Raw genomic sequence first — 15,715 nt, 5'->3', positions numbered from 1 at the left:
TTGAAGCATCAATTGCATCTACTTGTAATGATCCTGGAACCCCACAGAATGGAAGTAGATATGGAGACAGCAGAGAGCCTGGAGATACAATCACCTTCCAGTGTGACCCAGGGTATCAACTCCAAGGAGAAGATAAAATTACTTGTGTACAACTGAACAATCGATTCTTTTGGCAGCCTGGTGCACCAACATGTCTAGGTATTGAGATGAAATGTTGGGCACCTTTGAGTTAAACTCAAGTATACTCCTCATGACATTCTCAGTGATCATTCAGGTGTTATGGTTCCGGCTAATGAAACACTTCAAAGAACTTCCAGGCATTTATTTTCCTAAAAGTCTTTTATTGTTGCAAAATGTCGGGCACAGGCATAACGGAGGGATTGTAAGATCTAAGTTCTCTTCCTCTGAGCAGTTAAATTATCAGCATGTTCCCTCCCTAAATTAGCCATCATATGTCATATTATCCAATTAGTGTGAAGGTCAAAGGTTTTCTTCCTCTTTCTTTCCCGGGCTTTTGACAATATGCAGTCTGGTATTTATGGGGTTAATACAGAGCAGAAGGGGGTGGGGGTAAAGCCTGGGAAAGAAAGAGGAAGAAAACCTTTGACCTTCACACTAATTGGATAATGTGATATATGAGGGCTAATTTAGGGAGGGAACATGCTGATAATTTAACTGCTCAGAGGAAGAGAACTTAGATCTTAGCATTAGGGTGATACTACATTTCATGCATTAGCTATGAATTTCATAACTTATTTATGAGAAGTGATAAACCTCTATTAAATACTGATAAACTACAACTTGTTCATAGATAGCTTATATGTGTTCTTAAAATCTCAATTTCCTTTGATTGGGTACTCTGGATATGAGTTTCCTGGAATATGCATCTGATTACAATATATATTCTAGCTTAAGAAGACAGTAAAACCTGGATTTAAAGGGTTCTTAGTGCTCTCTGGTTGTTTTCTTGCAATTGTTTTATTACCCAACTAAATAACATCTTCATTATTATTGAAACCTGGATTTGTCAATTTTTATGACTGGTTCACCAAAATCAATACTAATTCTTTCTTGCAACTGTTGAGAGCTGACAATCTATCATCCTATCTCAAATAACAATACACTACCAAAATCTGGGACATAGGCCATCTGATCAACAGAAGATCCTAGAGCCTCAAATATTAACTTACAATGCTATATGACTGAATACATAAAGGTTGCACCTATTGCATGGCAGCATTTAATGTAAACTTCAGCAATGTACAATTTTGGTAGGGTTCAGTTGTAGTCCTTGTTGGTATTTCTTTTTACCCTAATCCAGAATGGTTTTATTAACAATGTACAGTTGACGTCAGCTTTAAGACATGCCCTTAATACTTCTGAAATAGGAAACTGGTTAGGGTACTAAAGTATTGTTTAGATTTCTTGTAAAATATTTTCTCAAAATATAGAAATTGTCAGGGCAAATTAATATTCATATTTTGTTTAGATAAATAGGGGACATGCCTGAGAATCTTGGAAGTAGTGACAGAGAAAAGCAGACTTAAAGGAGGACTTGAACAATTATGCTATATTCTAGTGCAGGCATGTCAAACTCACAACATCACATGATGTCACATGACATATCACGACTTTTTCCCCATTGCTGGCAATGGGGTGGGCGTGGTTTCAGCATGATGCATCCGGCCCGCCGGCCAGCACTTTGACATGCCTGTTTTAGTGACTAAGCTGATAGATACAGTAGTTCAGGGATGTCAAACTAGTGGCCAGCGGGCCGGATGCATCACTTTCAGGCCATGCCCACCCTGGCTCTGCAAAGGCAAAAAATGACACAATACATCATGATACATCTCATGATGTGATTGAGTTTGACACCCATGCAGTAGATAATCATTACAAAGCCTAATCAGAAATAAGCAGAAACAATAGATTGTCTCTGACTTCATTTGCAGAAACCCAGCCAACTTTTTAGGGCTATGAACCAAATGACATAGTCTTTGGTAGAACCAGCTGGTGCATTAGTACAACTGAGGTCCATTATGAGCAATTTGCATCACTCATTATGATTTTTTTTATCCAGATTCAAGCTGGTCTTCATACCATTTTGGGAAATGCTATTCCTGAGCTCTTGTCCACCATTTAAATATCTGTTTGGATTAATGTAACTGCTTGTCATAATTCATGTAACTGGTCTTTTTGCCTATAAGATTCCTACCTAGCATGCTCAGGGTTCCTGGATTCCACTCTGCCAGTCTTTCCTGAAATCATAATTTTTCCTATCAGAAAAAAATGCCTACCACCTTAAAGAACTGTTACTGAGATCCTTGCATTAAGAAGTTACAAACTCAACTACTTTGAATATTTATTTGCTTTCTCCAACATCCCATATTTAGCCAAGGTGAAGCAAAAGTCAGTGATACCACATATCCAAGGATTCTTAGAAGAAACAGATTATCTGTTTCTTCTTCTCTATGGGGACTTATTTTCTGTTAATCCTGGACTGGGTATTTAGAAAACCTCAGAATATTTTTAAATTCTGAAGAATTTGATTTGGTAGGTCAAACGGTTGCTGCAATGGACAAGATGAATTTTTTGATAATTTGATAAGGATTGGATTTCCACATTTGGAGATGTCCTCATATGAACTAGGATGCCAGAAGATGTTTTAAATCAACAGTTTAAATTAACAGTTTAATATCTTATATTACAGTCTTTCAGGATCCAGAATGATCTCTTGCTGGAAAATATTTGAAGAATTTTGAGATTTTGTTAGAATAAAAACCTAAAAAAGAAGTATGTTGTTATATTTGACCCAATTTTTTAAAGATAATAACACCATGGGTTGATTACTATTGTTACTATTGTTAATATTATAAATATTAATTCCTATTGTTTACAAGAACCCCAATTTTAAGTGTATATTTAAAATTAATTCTTTAGCTGACAGGGAACTGTGCAATATTCCCCTTGTTTTTTAATCATAGTTTTATTAAAGATTATAATTACATCAAAGACTAATACAAACTAAAAAATAGAATAAATAGAAAAAGTAGAAGGGGCAGAAAAAAGGAAAAAATAGAAAATAGAAAAGGAAGAACAAAAAGAAGAAATAAGAAGAAATACATAACAAAGTGTCTTTCTACTTTCATAAGTGGTAAAGTGATATATTTCATAACAAGTATAAACAATTTTAGTAACTTCCCATCTTATCAAATACAACAAAATATCTCTTTTTCCCATATCCCTTCTCTTACCTTTAAGCAAATTGATTAAGCATTGTCATTTCAGCATAGATGCAGACCAATTAATACCAAATTGGTCTGCTTCTATTCCAATATAATAGATGCTTCATAACTAGCCACTTCCTCTTTCTTCAGGTATTAGGTAATGCATATGAAATGGTTCGGTTACTGTTGTTGCTTGCTTTCTCCTTTGAAGGGTCATTTTCCAACAGATTTTATTATTTTTATATTGGTTTTATTTTCTTAGTTATCTCATATAATTGATCTGTCTCTATCACTTCAGAACATAATATACATTTTCATTGTTGCTTGGAGATCTAGGTGTAAATATTTGAATAGAGAAAAACAGAAAAAAAAAAAAGAATAAGTGAGAGAAATCTACAGATTATGTTAGCTGTTTACTCTGACAATTTAGACTGTAATCCTTTGGCAGCTGGGAAAATATCCGAAGGAGTACAGGCTTCTTCTTTGTGTCCCTCTAAATCAGGAAAAGATTCTGTCTTGGATAGGGAAATTCTGCATAGTACTTTGCCTCTCACCTTCTTCAAGGCTACATAGGTTGTGCTTTCCAACTTTGTGAAAGTCTAATCTTGTAAAACTGCAAAGGAGAATAAACAGGATTTCGGTCCTTTGACAAAGAGACTGGAACCCAATAGATCCAAAGGCCACCCTCTGTTCTTGCTTTCCGCTATGCTGTCCAGTGCAGCAAACATTTAGACAAGGCTGAGAATTAGCCTAAATTCAACATCTCTTTTTGAACGTAGTAGAATAGAAACTTTTTTTCCAGATATATACAAAAGGGCAGGTAGATGCAAACATCTCTCCATTCTGCTCTTTTCCTCTCCCAGTGTTTATTTAGTCAAGCAGAGAAATGTCTGGAGGCTCTAACTTCATTATTGGGCTTCTTTATTAAATGAACTTCACATGCCTAAGGGAAGAACTTTCATACTAGAGAATAAATACTGTACTTACACATTTCTTTATATAAGAGGTTTTCATTGTACTTAACAATTGTTGTGATAAATACTTGAAAATAAGGTGTCAGAAAGAAATGTATAAGAACCTAAATTATTTTGACAGTTTCCAGTCCTCAGTTTTGACATGTGATCATTTTTTATTTTCTTATTCTCTCCTGTATGACAGCTGCATGTGGTGGAAATCTTACAGGTCCAGCAGGTGTTATTTTATCACCAAACTATCCACAGCCATATCCTCCAGGGAAGGAATGTGACTGGAGAATAAAAGTAAACCCTGATTTTGTCATTGCTTTGATATTCAGAAGGTATTGTGTTGTTTTTTCTTTTAGAATGTCACATTCAAAAATTGCACAATATATTAGTGAGCCTAGCTAATTACTTTTTAAAACTATGCCATAGGTAGGGCTGAATAATGGAGGTCTGAATTTTTAAGAAGTATTTGGGGTGTGTTTTGTTATTTTTATAGCATGCCACCTTTAGGGTATAAATATTGTAATTTTCAGGATGGTGAAAAACTATCTTAAGAGTGTTCAACAATAATAATCGGGGGAGGGGCATGTTGAAAAAATGAAATTTGGAAGCTAATTGCTGCCTATCTATGCCTTACATCTACATCAGTGCTTCATGACACATAAAACAAATAATGACATGAGAAAAATATATGAGTCACTAAAGGATCCATCTAGTCTTATGTTCAGCAGAAGGCATATGGTTTCTGCCTCTCTCTACTTTTTTCCTGTGATCAAATTATAGTAGTGCCTGATATATCCTATCTCGTATAGTATCAGAGGAAAAAAAAACCAATTATGTTAAAGAAAGCTGCCACAATTTGAAAGTGCTAATGCAATAGATGGATTCAATAGTTTAATTTTCCACTTAACTCCTTTCATACTCCCAGATGCAAAAACTAATATTTTAATAAGGTTCTATAAACAATTCATTGCATAACCAAAATGAAACCTCATGTAAACATACTGAAGTTTCTAAACTAAGCCTGGTTTTGTGTAGTAGAATTTCTTACTTTCTTACATAATTATATGCTGAATTAAGTAAATTAATTAATTAAACTTATAAAAATAAAAAACTTACCATATACTTGTGGTGTGAAAAACAGTATATTGTAATATTTTATAAATAGTCTAATTTACACTGATAAACCACTATCAGAACACGAGCTAGAAAACTGAATGGATGTGATCACCAGGAGACAAGATCAATATAAACTTAGTTTAATTCATAACTTTTACTTGATTATCAAGGAGCGTAATGGCTCGTATGGTTAGGATGTTGGCTTGGAAGTTAGCAAGCCCGTGTATGAGACCTGAGTGCTATGTGGGGTGGGGTGAGCTCTCGTCATTCCTCCAGCTCCTACCAGAGCAATGAAAGGAGCACCTAAATGGGCATCCCCCAGGCAACAGTTATGTCACTGGCTAATCTTTTCAACCTGGAGGCATCTCAGTGCATCAGACAAATGCAATGCGACTTGATTACCAAGTAGATGCTGCACCAAGGACAGATTCTGTCCAGCTTTAGCTAGTGTGCCACCTGTGGCTCTTTTTGATGTGGGACATCTCTTATCCCTTATGCCCTCATTACCTCAAACTGGATCACTGCAATATGCTTCATTTGAACTGCATTTGAAGATTATCCAGAAACTTCACCTGTAGTGAAATATGACAGCCCACATGCTACTGGGTAAAAGCCATTTTAACAGCTTAGTCCTATATTTTGTTCATTACATTGATTACCTGTATGTTTCTGAGTACAATTCAAAGTTCTGATTTTGAGTTATAGCATTGGATTATGTTACTAATGGGGACTTTTTTCTGCAAGGAGAATCTGCCTACTGATTTGTGGTCAGCTGGAGAATTGAGGCACATACTCCCTTTTTCTTCAGATGTTAGAGGAGTAGGGGTTAAGCAATCTCATCCTTCTTGTGCTATTCTTTAGGTCTAGACAGCCCCTAAGTATTTAGAGTTTATAAATGCAACAAAAATGCTGCTATTTCATTAGGCTTTTAGAGCAAGTTGTCTTTCAAAGTGAGATTTTTTTAAGGACATTTGATTGATTGTTTATATTTATTTATTTGTTCAATATATATGGCAACCCAATTCAAAATGAGTCTGGACAGTTTACAGCAGGGGTCCCCAACCCACAGTCCATGGACCAGTATCGGTCCGTAGCATGCCAGCAACCATTCTGTACAAACAAGCAAAGCCCCATCCGTGGGATGCAGGCAGCACACAAAACCACGCCCCCTCTGGTCTGCGGAAAAACCTCTCTTCACAGAACCGGTCCCTGGTGCCCAAAAGGTTGGGGACCTCTGGTTTACAAGCAATACTTTAACAACTGCCTCCCTCACAGTTATAAGTTAATGAAAAAGTAACTTTATAACCAATCTTCACATTTATGACTTTTCAGGTCTTAAAGCAAAGATCAAAAACAGTGTCACAGTTTCATTAAGTGACTGCTTCACCTAACAATTTTTCAGTCCCAACTGTGGTCATTAAATGAGAAGTACCTGTGCAAAAATTGAAAAACAAGATAAAAATATCAACCTCAACTATTTTTTTTGCATTTTTATTTTATTTATCATATGCAAAGTGATAACAGAAGATCCATAATAATCCTTCAACTTTTTTTCTCCTCAATTCCCAGTGATTGACTACTTTCTTCTTCAGTTAAATCAACCAGTTAATGGGTAACAGTTGCAGTATTAAAAAAAATCAAAAACAAAAACATTACTTAACAATTTTAATTAGGATATCATTTATAAATGCATGCATGTGTTTTATATATACTATTGACTATATAAATCCTATATGTCTACCACAAAGTATTTTTTTTTTAAATTGAAATGGTTGTATTCCCAAGTCACTACCTATAAAATCAAAGGTTTAAAGCACAAGAAATATTCTGGAAAATATTTATCTGCCCTTCTCCATCAAAACCTCATATTATTTTATCTAGACTTAAATACATTTTATCTGATTAGCTATTAATCTGTCTGACTAGCTTGCATTCATGAGAGACCATGCCCTGGAAACAGTTACAACTACTTTCTGTGAAATGTATTTCAAATATTTGTGCATATTTTAAAGAAAATAGTGTCTACTAGTTCCACTTTTCTCATTTGTGATCAATGTTGGGCAAATGAGATTTAGTGTTAGTGCTCAACCACACAATACTTTCCTGCTGGTATTAGAAGGGGCAGGAACTATCAGGCCACTGTGATACAAGTTTCCATTTCTTCTTTTATAATCTAGAAAAGACTGATGAAAGCCTTAGAAGCAGAACTACTATTTATGCCAAAATTTGGCTCATGAAAGTAAAGAAGAAAAAGGAATGAACAGAAGACATGGAAATCAATTACAGAATTATAGAGTATAAATTACCATGTATAGATTGCTGTTTGGAATCTTTTTGTGAGAAATAAATACAAATGTTAAAGGAAAAATAATTGGAACATTTCTGTCAGTGATACCTTTTTCTTTCCCCCCAAATCCAGAGATATTTTATTTTCTTCATTTTCTATTTCAGTTTCAACATGGAACCTAGTTATGATTTTTTGCATATTTATGAAGGAGGAGATTCTAACAGCCCTCTGATTGGCAGTTTTCAAGGTTCCCAGGCCCCAGATAGAATAGAGAGCAATGGCAATAATCTGTTCTTGGCATTTCGGAGTGATGCTTCAGTTGGCATGGCAGGATTTGCCATTGACTATAAAGGTAAATTTTAAACAATACATATTTACCATATTATACAATACGAAGTTCATCTATTTTATATCCAGTTTTAATGAAGATGAAGTTTGTGTAGATTTGTAGCAAAATTAGCAATAATGATATGGGATTGTATTTCTAATCACCCATAGTGACAAATATCATTAATGGCACTTTCTAGAATAGTGCTCAAAGATAACATCATTAAAATGGTCGCATACTACGTTAAGAAAAAAATCTTTTCTTAGTTATATTGGACTGATTTTATAAATTACTCTTAGCTTAATTGTACTGCATATATTTTATAAAGTAGACTCAAACATTACAAAAATGTGTTTTATATCGAAACTGTTGCAGCCAGCTTATTTAGAAATAATATAAATAGGGCTCTCTATTATTATTCATAGTTTAATGTTCCTACATTACCTTTATACTTATTTCAATGATAATTTAGAAATGGTTAATGTTTTTCTGTAACTACTTTCAAGTTTCATCTGGAGGCTGGGCTGAAATCATTTAGATAGCTCACAAGAAAATCCAAGAACTGGACTTCCGGTGGATTTTGCGCGCGCGATGGCGGCTACTTTGTAGCCGTCCTCCTGGGTAAGTGTAAGAACCGCTATGAACAGCAGACATCAGCTGTTCAGCGGTTCAAAATCCCCCTCCCGGGCAAAGGGGGGGGGTAGAGAGTGTCTGAATAGTGGTAGAGCCTCTTTTGCACCCCCCAAGTTTTTTTTGGGGGGGTGAAAGGAGTGCTCCCACGGAGTTCAGACTTGTCTCCGCTTCCCAGCTGTTTTTGTCCTCAGGGACAAAACGAGCCGCTGCAAACACCTCCGTGCTTAAAGAGAACTGGTGAGTTTTTTTTTTATAAACGGACAGAGCTGAGTAGAGGATTTAGTTTTTGCTTTCTTTGACTTATTTGGATTTTAAGTTTTAAGACTTGTTTCTATTTTTATTCTCTCTTTTTATTTTTCTTTCTTTGTTGAAAGGGAAAGTAAAATGGCGATCGGCAAATCTCTCGGTGTTTTTTTTCTGGAAGTTAGAATGCTGACCGGCAGGCTTTTTGGTGTTTCTCTTTCTTTCCTTTCCCTTTCCCTTTTTATTTTCTTATGATTGGAATGGTTGTTTTTGGTACCTCTAAGTATTTTTTTGGAACGGACTTTTTCTATTTAATTTTTTTTTTTCTTCTCCCCTTTTTTTTCTTCTTTTCTTTGAACTCCCTTCTTTTTATTGTAATGACCCTTTTTTGAAGGACTTTTTTCTGTTTAATTTTTGCAATTTTTAAGAAGGAGTAAAGTTTTTTTTTAATTCCTTTTCTCTTCTTTTTTTCCCTTTTTTCTTTTTATTATAATGACCTTCTTTGGAGGGAGTTATGATTTTTGAAGGAATTTTTATAATTTTTTAAGAAGGACTAAAGTTTTTTCTTTAAGATGGCTCCAAAGCGTCCAGGGATTTCTACAGCTTCTAAATCAACAGTTTCACCCTCTTCTGGGGGTCAGCTAATAACTATGAAGGATTTGCAAGACATGATGGGAGATGTTATAATTCAAATTAGGGCAGAAATGAAAAAGATTTTAGAGGAAAATAATAAGATCTTGAGACAAGATTTTGTTTTGGCTTTAGAAGGAGTTGCTTCTGTTCTTGAAAAGGTGAACTCCCATGTGGAAGAGGTAGCTGAAAAAGTGGACATAATGGAGGGGAAAATTGAAAGTATGGAAAAAGAAATGGAAAATGAGATTCTTATGCTTCAATATGGACAAATGGAATATGCCTTAAGAATTAGGGGCCTGGGAGAGTCTTTGCAAGGAGATCTGAAAGAGATGGTTGCAAAGGACTTTGCATTGATTTTGAATAAAGAAAAAGAGGGAATACTTAGTGAAATTGAAAAATTATTTAGGGTTAACTCTGTGGTGGCAGCACAGAAGAATCTGCCAAGAGATGTGGTAATTTACTTTGGTAAAAGATCTTTACGCAATGAAATTGTGCAAGCCTATTATAAGAAGAGATTTCAAATTGCTTCACAAGATGTTATAATTTTTAAGGAGATCCCATCTAAAATTTTAAGAAGAAGAAAGGAGTTTGCTTTTCTAGCAAATGAACTTAAAAAGAGAAAAATTTTATTCAGATGGGATGTTCCGACTGGAATGGTGGTGAACTACCTGGGGACATGTTATAGACTTAATACTGTTTCTCAAGCAAAAGATTTTTATACTTCGGTCCTGGGGGTATGTTCATCGCCATCTACTAAGTTTAAAGCTTTGGAAGAAAAGAATGTAGAATTACAGTTTGAAGAGCCTATATTTATGAAAACTGGCGAATTTTTGTGTGAGAGGCCTCAACAAGTCCAGGTTGAGGAGCAGAAGACAACTTGTGCAGCATACAATTCCAAAGAAAAGCAGCAACAGAAGAAGGTTAAGGAAGTTTCATATTCAGTGGTCTCTGAATCTCTGGGAGATGTTAGACCTACAAAGTCTTTGGAGCAATCTTCAAGGGTGGAATTGCTGCCTGAAATGGAAATTGGGAAATCTCAGTTTGAGGGGCATCAACAAGAGAGGAACGGGCAGAGGATAACTTGTACAACTTACAATTGTAAAGACCAACACAAGGAGGAATTCAAGGAACCCTTACCTGTATTGGCTTCGGAGTCGATGGGAGATTCAGGAATTTTGGAGCAGTCTCCTAAGGCAGAACTTGCAGCATTTCTTACGAGTTTGATACAAGAATGGAGAAGAAATGGAAGAATGGAAGAATGGAGAATGGAAAAAACTGGAATGTGAATAATTAATAATAATACTAATATAATTGAGACTGATAAGGATGCAGTTTCTTACGGATGGAATTTGTTATTGGTGAAGATTGAAATGTTTAATGTGTTTATTATGGATAGGCGTATAAGGGAATTTTGTTGTTTTAAGTTTTGAACCTTTAATGATAATATTGTTTAAATTTGTGTTTTGAAGGGATTATAATTTGCTCATTTTAGTGAGGGGATTCTAATGTTTTAAATTTTAAGTAATGTTTAAATTTGTGTTTTGAAGGGAGTATAACTTGTTCAAGTTTTAAGTATGCTTAAATTTGGTTTTTAAATATTATTAATATTTTTAAGAGAAAATAATTTGTTTAATTAAATGTCTAGATTTGTTTAGGAAAGAAAGTAATGTTTAAATTTGTGTTTTTGGAGGGAGTTTATATAGAATGATGATTGTATTTAGATTTGTTTAGGATTTAAAAGTGTTTCTAGTTTTTAAATATTATTATTAATATTTTTAAGAGAAAATAATTTGTTTAATTAAATGTGCTTAGATTTGTTTAGGACTTATAGGTTTTTTAAGTTTTTTCTTTTTGGATAGGAGAGAAGATTATGAAGATTGAAGGAAATATGTATTTACTTTAAGTTTTTTAAGAGTATTTAGTTTTAATGGTATAACAAAGGTTTATATGTTTATTTTTTCGTTTTAGGATAAAGAAAGAGGGAGAAATTAGATTTTACACTATAGATATAGATATTCAAAGAAAGTAATGTTTAAATTTGTGTTTTTGGAGGGAGTTTATATAGAATGATGATTGTATTTAAATTTGTTTAGGTTTTAAAAGTGTTTTAAGTTTTTTTTTTTTAATTAAGCCTGTACTCAGCTCTGGGAAGTCCAGGGGAGGGTTTGGGAGGTTGGGAAGGGGGGAGGTGAGGTAGGGTTGGGGGGGGGGTATGGGAAGGGGATTTGTTTTTGTAAAATGTAAAAAATTTTCAATAAAAAAAAAGAAAGAAAATCCAAGAACTGAGAATAAATAATATTTATTGAAGGAATTTGAAAGCTAATACCAAACTGCATTTCTAGATCTCTGCTTATTCACAGACTAGCATTATTTATAAGAGAAGCTTCAAAACTTTTATTTATTTTTTAGTCTGCCCCTTCCTTTTGGGCAAGCTGGTTGTGCCTTTTGTCTTTTGTTTCTATATAATCAGGCTTGCTCTTAACTTGGTTTTTCAGTGAAAGAAAGTTAACTGTTTCACCATGATTGGTTTGCTCTTAGGTTCAGTCCAGTCTTTGACTGCTGTTTTCTTTAAATTTTCCATTTGAATGATATGATATCTTTAGACATTCTCCTATTTTCCCAAATATTTACTTTTTCCCATCCGCATACAAATGGGGGACAGAGAGGGGAGAGAAATTCTCAGTTTCAAACCAGTTTTGAAAAGCAACAAACTATAAACATCCCACTGGTTTCAAAAAGATGTGTGGTTCTCTAAAGAATTAGTCAAATTACATACAGGTAGGATAAAAGATGTTTAAAGGCAAAGCATATTAACTGAGAGTTATTTTAATATTTATGGATATATAATATACTCATATCTGCAATTTGGGCACAAATTGTTTAAGGAGTGCATATACTTTTCATTTAATATAAAATGAGTTTTTCCACTATATAAAATATATCTTTATTTTTTTTTTGATAGGTATTCATTATATGTGCAACTATATAATGCTATTTAATTTTTTGCCATAAGAATGTTCCATAGTGCAATTTCGCTTAGCTCATTGGCTAATTTATTTAGTTTTGCTTAAATTACTATATTGCTTACAATTCACAAGATTTTTTTTCTAAGCAGCACAAGATTTTTTTTTCTAAGTAGCAAAATCCTAATCCGTTGCAAATAAAAATAAATAAAAATGTTCATGACAAACATAAACACGATTTTAAAAAGGCCACCCCAAACAAATTTGTTTGTTTACTTTAGCATTGTAGAAATGAGCAAATATATTGCCATCTTTATTGATATTTAATCATGAAGCTTTCAAAAAGTGGCTATTCTACAGATACTGCTAAATATAAGTTCTTAAAAATGCAGGCATTTTTATAATCTTGACTTACGAAAATTGTAATTTCTGTTGCAATAATAACCTATACTATATGCTCAAAAGTCAGTCCCATCAAGTTCAATGGGACTTAACTATGAGGAAATGTATACTGAATATTAGCAGTAACTAAACATGCAAGCTATTTTTTTTCCTGCAAATATTTGAAAATATTATATTCATTAAAAGCTTTCAAATCCTTTTCTGATTGGTTATTCAAAAGGATGTTATAGTTGGTGATGTTGAAAAATATGATAGATCCAAGAAAACTATTAAGTCTTCTAGTTTCTCAGCTAGTTCAGCTGACTAAGCTGACCAAAGCAATCTCAGACCCCAAATCATAACTGAAAATTTGTCTGAAATGTATCTTCATAAGCAATATTGTCTTTATGTGCAGTTGCAATAGTAATATCAGATTAAATTCTAATAATCCAAATCTACTTGGGGAAGAAAAAGATGGATGGATGGATGGATGGACAGACAAACTTAGCTAGATGAAAGCGAGATAGGAATTAAGAAAACTGTTAGTAACCCCTATCATTCTGGAGTGTATTATATTGATTCAACTTGATTCCTCTATTTTATTTTAAAGAGAATCTTAACCCTCTTTCTCTTTTTCATTAGAAAAACCACGGGAAGCATGTTTTGACCCCGGCAACATAATGAATGGAACCAGAATTGGAACAGACTTTAAACTTGGGTCAAGTATTACTTATCAGTGTGATTCAGGTTACAAGATTATTGATCCTTCTACTGTCATTTGTGTGATTGGTGTTGATGGAAAACCTGCATGGAACAGAGTCTTGCCATTTTGTAGTGGTATGTATGTTTCCTGGGGAGTGGGGTTATGAAATATTGTATTAGTACAACTATTCTCATTGTTCCTTCTATTCTGGCATTTTGACAATATTCTGTTAGTGTGGTAGGACAACTGATAAAAGAGAGAAGGAAAAACTCTTGTTTTCCTTTTTATTTATTTTAGCTCCCATGTCTACTATTGCCATTTAAAATGAAATTACAAAAGAAAATACAGAGGTTTTGATGGGGGGGGAATAATAGGAGGGCTTGCAGTAAAATATGTGCATGGGATAATCTGGAAAAATCAACAGTTTCCTTTTTTTTTAATTTAAAAAACCTTGAGAATTTCATTAGGCCCATTTTATATCTATGGAATATACAGTGCAGTGGTGGGATTCAGGCAGTTTGGACCACTTCGTCAAAACCGATAGCTAATTTTTTGTTGCCCAGGCCCAGAACGGACGTCTAGGTTTGGCATCCACACAGAGAACTGGTTGTTCACATATTTGAATCCCACCACTGATATGGTGCATTCAGAAAGTAACAAACAAAACATTTTGTTTGTTACTGTCTGAATGCACTGTATATAACAAATTTAATCAAAATGAAGGTGGTCTAAATACTTTCTAAATGCACTGTATATTATATATGTAGACCTTTGTAGATTCAGTATTATAATACCAGAGATATCTTGATAATAGTAAGAACTTAGAGAATTTTGGATAAGGTGAACAATAATATGATCAATTGTAAGACAGCATCCTATGTCAAGTCAGTGTTGTAAGTCCACAGAGGAGCTGTTCCTAGCCTGGTACTTAGATCTTGAAAACAGTTCATCCAAAGCCTCTGTGATTTGGACTTGAAGCTTCCTATGTTAGATACCTAAATATTGTGTCATGTATCTAATTTATTTAAGGGATCAATACAAACAGAATGTTGCTCCATATAAATAGTTTCATGGTCTTGTAGAATGGATTTGGGATATGGACAAAAATGCCTCACCTCAGTCCAAAAAATCAACCACTGCAGCCACAAGAGAAGTTGCTACTCCTGTAGTATAAGAATTAGGAGGATTGTCCAGCAGTTTTTTCTCTGAGATGCTACCCTTGGGTTAATGTCATATTTTAGGGACTTTCCTGCAGCTGAATTATTATTGGGTGTATATATAGGGGAAGATGGGAGCACGGATGGGGTGGCATGCCCCCTGAGAGTGATATGTCAGACACGGGGGAGGGAGATAGCTGGATCCGGGATTTCATCGCAGGATCGGTCTGCAGTTACACAGGTTACTCTGGTGTGAAGTGACATGGAATGCCCACTTCCCAGCCTAGGAGCCGCAGGCAACAGAGAAGTAATCAGCTGCAAGAACTTAGAACTCAGAAATACTTCTGACATGAGTGATGGGAGGATCAATCGACCGGGCCCCATAACAAGGTCTATGAGCCGTGTGCAGGCACGTTTGTGCTTATAAATGAGCTCCCCCATCCTCTGGCTTTTAACACCCTGACGATGATGGCAGCAATACAGCCATCGAAAGCTAGGTTATCTATTTATTAAACATTTAATTGTTTTACCTCCTGGTGCTCGTTTTTATCTTTTGAATATATATATATGAGTTTTGAAACTTTGTATATGAATTGCTTTAAGGCTAATAGAACCAGAAGTGTCTTAAATAAGTGGTGCAAAGGTCACTGAGAAATAGGAATGTTCCTTCATGGTAATTTCTCATTTATCTAAAACCTTTTCATTTCTTCCCTGAGCTCCCTTACATGTTAAAATCATTTCCATTGCTATTGAGTGTGTTTCATTCAAAGGTCTTTTGTACTAACAAAAATGAACATAGTAATACTGAGGATGAAACATTAATAAGTGTTATAAAATATTGATGCAGTTTAAAATATAGAAAATAATTACTCAAAGCTAGCAGATAGCTTCATTTTGCTAAGCTATCTTTATATTAAGGTATTAGAACAATACTTTACAATTAGAATAGATAATAATAGGTTAAAAATTAGCCATAGATGCCTATCTATTAAAATAATATAAATAACTTCACTACTTATATCCAGTATCATGATACTCAGATTTTTGATATGAAACCAATCCATATTTAAAATAAAAGA

At 34.3% G+C, this 15,715-nt stretch overlaps 1 protein-coding gene across 1 annotated transcript in view; it reads left to right on the top strand.

The window, feature by feature from the left end:
* CSMD1 (CUB and Sushi multiple domains 1) overlaps positions 1-15,715 on the top strand; it is a 510,216-nt gene that overhangs the window by 355,090 nt on the left and 139,411 nt on the right. Inside the window, exons 23-26 of the mRNA XM_039322597.1 lie at positions 7-198; positions 4,386-4,524; positions 7,760-7,947; positions 13,419-13,613. Of these exons, the coding sequence (XP_039178531.1) occupies positions 7-198; positions 4,386-4,524; positions 7,760-7,947; positions 13,419-13,613 (714 nt within the window). The remainder of the gene's footprint in view (positions 1-6; positions 199-4,385; positions 4,525-7,759; positions 7,948-13,418; positions 13,614-15,715) is intronic.

The sequence above is a fragment of the Crotalus tigris genome, unplaced genomic scaffold (genome assembly GCF_016545835.1).
Source record: "Crotalus tigris isolate CLP2741 ecotype Arizona unplaced genomic scaffold, ASM1654583v1 scf7180000024117.2648584, whole genome shotgun sequence".
NCBI lineage: Eukaryota > Metazoa > Chordata > Lepidosauria > Squamata > Viperidae > Crotalus > Crotalus tigris.
The sequence above is the reverse complement of the archived record's forward strand: the minus strand, read 5'-3'. Positions and strand labels throughout refer to the sequence as shown.